The sequence below is a fragment of the Solanum tuberosum genome, unplaced genomic scaffold (assembly GCF_000226075.1).
Source record: "Solanum tuberosum cultivar DM 1-3 516 R44 unplaced genomic scaffold, SolTub_3.0 scf00038, whole genome shotgun sequence".
Lineage (NCBI taxonomy): Eukaryota > Viridiplantae > Streptophyta > Magnoliopsida > Solanales > Solanaceae > Solanum > Solanum tuberosum.
Window position 1 is genome coordinate 1,560,286 of NW_006238966.1, and position 9,249 is coordinate 1,569,534.

At 38.2% G+C, this 9,249-nt stretch overlaps 1 protein-coding gene across 3 annotated transcripts in view; it reads right to left on the bottom strand.

Moving 5' to 3' along the window:
• LOC102600886 (endoplasmic reticulum metallopeptidase 1) overlaps positions 1-9,249 on the bottom strand; it is a 42,081-nt gene that overhangs the window by 25,940 nt on the left and 6,892 nt on the right. For all 3 annotated transcript variants that reach the window (XM_015306819.1, XM_006343105.2, XM_015306821.1), the window contains exons 7-12: positions 8,163-8,251; positions 7,906-8,045; positions 7,635-7,797; positions 7,398-7,533; positions 7,205-7,301; positions 6,405-6,534 (exon numbers count right to left, since the gene is read on the bottom strand). In XM_015306819.1, the coding sequence (XP_015162305.1) occupies positions 6,405-6,534; positions 7,205-7,301; positions 7,398-7,533; positions 7,635-7,797; positions 7,906-8,045; positions 8,163-8,251 (755 nt within the window). The remainder of the gene's footprint in view (positions 1-6,404; positions 6,535-7,204; positions 7,302-7,397; positions 7,534-7,634; positions 7,798-7,905; positions 8,046-8,162; positions 8,252-9,249) is intronic.

The following is a 9,249-nucleotide window of genomic DNA, read 5'->3' on the forward strand; positions in this document are numbered from 1 at the left end:
CGCACACCCCCCCCCCCCCGAGGCGCTTTGGGGGTGCGACTCGGACCCCCTTTCCCGACGTTCTCCTATGTTTTAAAATAACAGTACTATGGTCCTTTGTTTGTACAAATTTTAGTCCCTCATAACGTAATATAATCATATTAGTACGATTATACTCTCATTCACTCTCCCTAAAGCTTCAAGACACAGGAAGTCTCTCGAACATTCTTGATTCTTTATGGACCTCCAAGAACCCTCTATGCAAGCGTCCCTTTATATGATAATTTCCCATTAGGTGAATTTTGTATGGACTCTCAAGTTGGGCAGTTTCAACTGGATGAAAGAAAGATATTAGGTCCAAATTTGATTCAACCGAACTTGGATAAGGTCAAAGTTATACAAGAACAACGTCGGAGTTCGGACAACTCAAAGTAGGCAAAAGTTCTACGCCACAAAAAGGAGTTGTGACTTGGAGTTCTTAGAGGGTGACCATGTTCTTTGAAGGTTTCTTCCATAAGATCTTGAAGAAGATTGAAGGCAATGGCCTATAGACTTGCCTTACCACATTCTTGTGTATGTTGATAGACATTTGGTTCACATTGGATATGTGGGATTCAATTGCAAGTGTGGATTTTGGTTTACATGTGCATTAGACCCTCCTCACAAGTCATTTGCCTTAGTAGACTCTATAGCAATGTGCATGATATTGGGCATAGTGTTTGTTTATTAAAAGTTGTGATCTTTATTTGTGCATATCGACATATGCTTTCTTACTGTGCCTACTGCTATTTGCTGACTTTGGTGCATATTCTTATATGGTTTTTCTATGAATTAGTTGTATGCGGTTTGCAAAGTTGTGGGTATATGCATATTTTTATTGTTGATTATTGTTAGAATAGGAATAAGTATTACAATCATATTTAGTATAGGAATAGGAAGCCTATTTGGAAAAGGAGTTTAATGGAGTGTGTATAAAAATAGGGTCTCAATGTAATAATACACAATTTTAATAATATTCTTCTCTTTTATTTCTCACATGGTATCACAGCAGGCAGAGGTCCTGGGATCGAATCTCACCGCCACCCAAATTAAAAAAAGAATTTCCACGTGTTTGGCCCATGAATAAAAAATCAGGCCTGCACGTGAAGGAGGGGACTTGTTGAGAATATAATCGAGGGGGTGTGTTGAGAATATCATTAACTAATAAAAGTGTGTTCTATCTAACAACTTAAGCTTTTCTCAAAAGTATTAGTCTCTTATGGCAATCTATTGATTCCAAGTTGATGCCCTTGTTTCACCCATTCCAGACATGTTATTCAGTTCGGGAAAAGGCTCGTGCTTTATACACTAATGACATATCTCGGTTCTATGATGCGATATCTCAAATGACCAACTTAAAGAAACAAAAATCTAATATGTTTCCGTACTTGGGACAAGTATGGGCAATCATGGAGGAATTTGAGATGTTGATGTCAATCACCACGAACATAGAAAAACAACAAGAGCACCGACAAACATTGTGTCTAGTTCTTACACTTGCTGGACTTCCTCCTGACCATGATTCAGTACGTGATCAAATTTTAGCTAGTCCTACAATTCCTACAATTAATGAATTATTCTCTCGTCTACTTCGTCTTGTTGTGCCTCCCCATCACAAAGTAGTTTCATCATCCACCACTAACTCCTCTGTTCTCGCATCTCAAACCATAGACAATCTAACATATCAGCCTATGGAGAATCGGAGAGGAGGAGGTTGTTTTGAAAGATCTTGATCCAAGTGTAGTTATTGTCATAAGCCTGGACACACTCGTGACATATGTTATATTTTGCATGGTCCACCACCCAGTTATGATCCTACTGCTATAAAGGAATATAATGAGTCTCTTTGGAATTGCACAAGTAAGCAAACATCTCCACAAGTAGCATATGTTGCTCAGCCTGATCGACCACCCAATAATGCTCATATTAATCAAACAAAATATGATAAGTTCCTTCAATATCGAGCAAGTAAGCAAACGTCTCCACAAGAAGCCCCAGTTACTCGGCCTAATGTTCATGTTGTGGGTAATATTTTTGCTTATGTTTCACAGTCTAGTACTCTTGGATCATGGGTCATGGACTCAAGTTCTTCTGATCATATTTCTGGTAACAAATCACTTTTGTTTGATATTGTTTATTCACAATCTCTTCCAACGATAACTTTAGCCAATGGGATCCAAACAAAACCAAAAAGGGTTGGAAAAGCCAATCCCCTCTCTTCTGTCACTTTAGACTCTGTTATTTATGTTCCTGGTTCTCCTTTTAATCTAGCATCTATTAATCGTTTGACGCATGTCCTACATTGTGGCATAACTTTTTTTATGATGTTTTCCTCATGCAGGACCACAGTATGGGACAGATGATTGGCACAGGATATGAATCACAAGGCCTTTACTATCTTACCTCTTCGAATTCCTTCACAACATGCTCCGTTACAGATCCCGCAACCCTAATTCACAAACATTTGGGACATCTGAGTCTATCCAAGCTGCAGAAGATGATGCCTAGTTTGTCTAGTTTATCCACATTAGATTGTGAGTCGTGTCAACTTGAGAAACACATCCATGCTACCTTTTCCCGTTGTACTGAGGGTCGTTCAAAATCTATTTTTTCATTAGTTCATTCTGATATTTGGTGTCTTAGTAGAGTCAGTTCACCCTTAGGTTTTCGTTATTTCGTTAGTTTCATTGATGATTATTCAAGATGTACTTGGGTTTTCTTAATGAAAGATCATTCTGAGTTATTTTCTATATTCAAAAGTTTCTTTGCTGAAATACAAAATCAGTTTATTGTCTATATTCATACTTTTCGTAGTGATAATGCCATAGAATACTTATCCTCCTAGTTTCAGGAACTTATGACTCACCAAGGAATTATTCACCAAACATCTTGTCCGTACACCTCTTAGGAGAATAGAGTAGCAGAAAGGAAGAATAGCCATCTCATTGAGATTGCTCGCACTCTCCTAATTGAATCTCATGTTCCGCTGCATTTTTGGGGCAATGCAGTCCTTGCATCTTGTTATTTAATTAATAAAATGCTCTCATCTTCTATTCAAAATCAGGTTCCACATTCCATATTGTTTCCTCACTTACATCTTTACTCAATCCTCCTTAGTGTCTTTGGGAGCACATGCTTTGTTTATAACTTAGCCCCAGTAAAGATAAATTAGCCCCTCGTGCTCTCAAATGTGTCATTTTTGGTTACTATACATCTTCTTATCATTCTAATGTCTCTGAGGTTTTAGCCATACTTCAGGTCTTACTTGTATCGACTTTTGAGGAATCTACCGTTACTTCTACATCTCAAGTTGTAGTGCCACCACTCCAGACTTATCATCGTCATCCACGCCCAGCACTAGTCCTAGATGATTCATATCATGTGTCGGACCCTACTCCTAATGCGGACTTGTCTATTTCTAGCCAATCAATTGCACTTCAAAAAGGTATACAATCCACTAGAAATGTTAACCCACATTATACTTCCTTTGAGTTATCATCGTCTCTCATCACCCCATTATACCTTGTATCATCTTTGTCCTCTAGTTCCATTCCTAAGACTACAGGTGAAGCACTTTCTCATTCGGAATGGAGGCAGGCTATGCTTGATGAGATGTTTAATTTACATATAAGTGGTACCTGGAAACTTGTCTCTTCCTACAAGTAAATCTATTGTTGGTTGTCATTGGGTTTATACAGTCAAAATTGGTCTAGATGATCATGTTGATTGGCTTAAGGCTCGCCTTGATGCCAAAAAGGTATACTCAAATATTTTGGCTTGATTTAGTGATACTTCCGCTCCCGTGGCTAAAATAGCATTTGTCCGTCTTTTTCTATCTATTTGTTTTTGTTCGTCGTTGGCCTCTTCATCAGTTAGACATTAAAAATGTTTTTCTACATGGTGATCTTGCAAAAGAAGTCTATACGGAGCAACCACCTGGTTTTGTTGCTCAGGGGAAGTCCAGTAGCCTTGTATATCGATTGCGTAAGTCACTCTATGGTCTGGACAGTCTCCTCAAGCCTGGTTTGGAAGGTTTAGCATAGTAATGCAGAGTTTGGCATGACTCATAGTGGAGCTGATCACTCTTTGTTTTATCAACTTTCTGCACCAAATCAGTATATTTATTTGGTTGTTTACGTTTGATGATATTTTTATCACCGGCAATGATCAAGGTAGTATCACTAATTTGAAGCAACATCTCTTGAGCATTTCCAGACTAAAGTATTTTCTAGGTGTTGAGGTTGCTTAGTCTAGACCAAGTATCGCTATTTTTTATTTTATTTTTTTTATGACAAGGGAAACCCGCAGCCGCTACCCTTTTGGTACGCACAGGGTAAAACGTCCGCTCCTATGCAATAGCTCGCAAACCACATAGAAGAGGTGACTCACACTAGGCAAGCCCGGTGCGACGAGCTCGACCCAGAAGGCAAACCCCTTGCTTTCGCTAGCAAGGGATTTCTAACTTGAGACCTCCAACATGGAAGTCCCAAGCCCAAACCACTGGGCCACCCCTAAGGGTCCAAGTATTGCTATTTCTCAACGCAAGTATGCCTTAGACATTCTTGAGGAGACAGGAATGAAGGGATCTAAACCTATTGACACTCCTATGGATCCAAATGATAAACTCCTTCCAGGACAAGGAGAGCCACTCAGTAATCCTAAAAGGTATAGACGACTGGTGCCTAGTTGGAAAGTTTTATCTGACAATGACTAAACCTGACATCACTTTTTTCTTTTTTCTGTGAGTGTTGTAAGTCAGTTTATGACTTCCTCTTGTGATAGTCATTGGGCTGCAGTTGTTCATATTCTATGATATAGAAAGTCAACTCCTGGTAAATGACTACTCTTCAAGGATCAAGGCCATGAGCATATCACTGGATATACAGACGCCGATTGGGCAAGATCACCCTCTGATAGACGTTCGACTCCGGATATTGTGTTTTAGTAGGAGGTAATTTGGTGTCGTGGAAGACTAAGAAACAGAGTGTGATTGCTTGATCTAGTGCAGAATTCGAATATCGAGCAATGGTTGTAGCAACTTGTGAGCTAGTTTGGATCAAACAGTTGCTGAGAGGGCTAAATTTGGGGAAATTGGTTAGATGGAACTTGTGTGTGATAATCAAGTGGCCCTTCATATCGCATCAAATCTTGTGTTTTAATGAAAGGACTAAGCACATTGAGATTGACTATTACTTTGTCGAAAGATACTCTCAGGAGATATTGTTACGAAATTTGTGAAGTCAAATGATCAGCTTGCAGATATCTTCACCAAGTCTCTCACCGGTCCTCGTATTAATTACATCTGTAACAAGCTAGGTACATATGATTTGTATGCACCAGCTTGAGCGGGAGTGTTAGAACAGGAATAAGTATTACAATCCTATTTAGAATTGGAATAGGAACAGGAATCCTATTTGGAAAAGGAGTTTAATGTAGTGTCTATAAATATTGTCTCAATATAATAATATAGACACACAATTTAAATAATATTCTTCTCCTTTATTTCTGACAATTATGATATATGTAGAGGTTTATTTAAAAAAGTAATTTTCATATCGCGACTCTCACTGCAACCTTATTGGGGACAGCCAAGGATACCTACTCAGTACTCCCCGTACTCATGCCTCTTCCTTTTCTTTTACTACATTTATTCTAGATAATAATCTGAGCTCTAGCGAACCTTGTGGTTGAGTTCACAAGTTGCAGTTATCAGTGGTGAGCCAACCCCTCTATTTGTGTGGTAGCTCGGACTTCTATATCAGTTCATTTCCAATTTGTACATTATGTACTCTGAAAATCCTAGATGCTCTTGACTCATTGTGGGCCTAGACCTATTTCTAACTCGGAGTTACATTCGAATGAGCCTTGCATTATTTATTTTAGCATTTTTAATTGAATTAATTATCCGATAGAGTTTGTTTCATTAATCACGAAATGAATGAGTTGAGACTAAAGTTGGTTAGCTCAACAAGAGGGTTTGTTGGTGCTGATCACAGATCGTCGAATTTTGGGTCGTGACACAAAGTAGATTGAATAGCTAATGATTAAAAACAGCCAGTCGTTTAAACCCCAATCAAAATTCACAGGACAATGTATCTAAGAAGTCTTAAAACAAGCAGATGATATCAGTTTTCTTTCTTCTACCTTTCTTCGTATTACTAATTTGCAATCTAAATACTCTCTAATGGCTCTCAAAAACTGCAGTGGAATAACAAATAAAATATATAGAAATTGGTCTGCAGTGTAATGCGTTAATAAAGAAAACAATAGATTTTTGACCTCGTACATATTCATAAGATATAAGAAAGGAAGAGATGGAACAAGAAAACAGACATGAAAAGCAGACATCTTTTCCAAAACAATATTAACAATATTTGAAGTTGTACCTCTTTTGACAACTTCAGGATAGAAACATCTTGAGTCAGAGGGAAGCTTTTCCAGAGCATTCTTGGAATCAACATCCCAGCAAGTGAACTAGGTACAAACATCATGAATGCCAAATATGGTGTAGAAAACCTATTCATGAAAACAATTTACCAAAAGTTTTCTCAAAGTCAAGTCAAAACTTCTGCTTATTGGTGTCAAAGTGCAAGCAGCTTGATGAGGATGTGGCACACCTATGTCCTTTTTAAAGCAAAAAAAACTAGTAATTTGACATCTGAGAATTTTAACGACAAGCAGCTAGAAGCAACTTGAGGCATTCCACTTATGCGACATTTATCTTTATGTTACTCAAACAAGTCTCCACTTATATATTTCTTAACTAAGATATTCACAATTCAATACGAAGATCTAAAGGAGTGAAATGGGCATAAGAGAACTAATAGTCACAGCTTCCACAAAAATCTTCTTTCAGGGTAGCACCAAATTTTCATTAATACAATATTATCAGGATACCAATTTTGTTAAGTATCACAATATTTTTGTCATAGAGTAGAAGACCGACAGTCAAACATAAAAAGGACAGTTTGGTGCACTAAACCCTCGCTATGTGTGGGGCCCAGGAAAAACTGGATCACATTAAATCTATATTGCATGCAGCCTTACCTGGCATTTTTGCGAGAGGCTGTTCGACGACTTGAAACCACAGCAGAAACTTTTACCAGACACTTAGACATAATTAAAAAATAATAGGTCTCCAAAATAAACCCAGAGAATGCAATCTCGAGAATAAACAAAAGCATACCAGTTCATTGACTGACTAGAAAACAGCAGTCTTATGACAGCAAAGGCAACTGGAAAAACAATTGCTAGCAAAATTGCAAAAGCATGACATAACATCCCTGCATAAGAGCCAATAATGAAGCAGAACAGAGAAACAAGTCTTTTAAGAGAACTCTTCCAACCAAAGAGAGAATTAAAGTATGTAGGTTACCTACCTTTAAGAAAATCATAAAAGGTTGCAAAACAACAGGTCAGTCCCCAAGTTGGAAAGCGTAGGAGAAGTGGCACAAGAAAAAAGATGACAACAGGTAAACTATGAAGAAACATAGCTTGCTTTCGTGAATAGTATACCTACAATGAGAAGGAGAACAATAGGTACTCTATAGTTAATTTACAATCTAATTCCACTTCATGTATAAAGAAGATCTTCATCTTGAGAAGTGTTGGCTTACCAAGAAACATGACAAGTAATCAAAGAAAACTGCACGTTCATTGTCAGATCTATTGACAGCAGATCTTAATCTCCTTTGATGTGCATTTTGCAGGTTAGATGAGTTGGTGAAGGCTTTGATTATTCTTAATAAATTGTCTCCACGTGCTTGGATGCTTCCAGGTCTAGGTCGGAAAAAATTCTCATCTATCAGAGCAAGTATCCAAGTAGACGTAATGGTCATAAAAATTCAATTTGGTGAACTATACCAAAACAGCAATTGTGATGCATACAATAGTCTTTCAACAGTATCAGATGCGGTATGATAAAAATAACCCCCAAGGAGGAAGATGATATCCAGGCCAGGAATATCGCCAAAATCTTGGGCAAACATTCTGTAGTCTGTATCACCAGGAATTATACCAAAGAGATCCTACAAGAACATTGGAAAAGAGAAACTTTCAACACCATATCAATGACGCATCGCTGCAAGGAACTGATAGATAGATATCAAGAAACTGATTGAAGTAGTAGACAATATTCTGTAAACCTGAGCTGCACTATTTGCCATAGGATAGAGTGCTGATTGAGCATAAACATATGAAGGCCAGGACCCAGGTCCAGATTGGCAAACCAAATCTGTAAATTCAACAATGCACAGCGGGTGAAAATTTTAACAATATCAATGACATAGAAATGGAAAGATGAAAATTTTAACAATATCAATGTCATAGAGATGGAAAGATTTAAGAATTGAATGCTTAACTCTCCTCATAGAGTAGATAATTTGGTCAGGGAAACAAGTCATTCAGAATGTGCAGTCTCATGGATGGTGCACCAATTATCAATCTATGGAGAATCGCCGAGGGGGAGGGCATTTTGGGAAACTTCGATCCAAGTGTAGTCATTGTCATAAGCCTGGACACACTCGTGACATATGTTATATTTTGCATGGTCCACCACCCAGTTATGATCCCTATTGTTCTAAAGGAATATAATGAGTTCCTTCGAAATCGCGCAAGTAAACAGACATCTCCACCAATAGCATATGGTGCTCAACCTAATCAACCATCCAATAATGCTCATATTGCTCAGACAGAATATGATGAGTTCCTTCAGTATCGTGCAAATAAGCAAACGTCTCCACAAGTAGTTTCGGTTGCACAACCTGATGTGTCTGTTGCGGGTAATTCTTTTGCTTGTGTGTCGCAATCTAGTACTCTTGGAACATGGGTCATGGACTCTGGGGCTTCTGATCATATCTCTGGTAATAAATCACTTTTATCCGATATTGTTTATTCACAATCTCTTCCAGCTATTACTTTAGCCAATGGGATCCAAACAAAACCAAAAGGGGTTGGAAAAGCCAAACCCCTATCTTCTGTCACCCTAGACTCTGTTCTTTATGTCCCTGGTTCTCCTTTTAATCTAGCATCTGTTAGTCGTTTGACGAAAGCCCTACATTGTAGCATAACTTTTTTCGATGATTTTTTTCTCATGCAGGACCGCAGTACGGGACAGATGATTGGAACAGGACATGAATCACAAGGCCTTTACTATCTTACCTCTTCAAATTCCTTAACAGCATGCTCCGTTACAGATTCCCCAGATCTAATTCACAAACGTTTGGGACATCC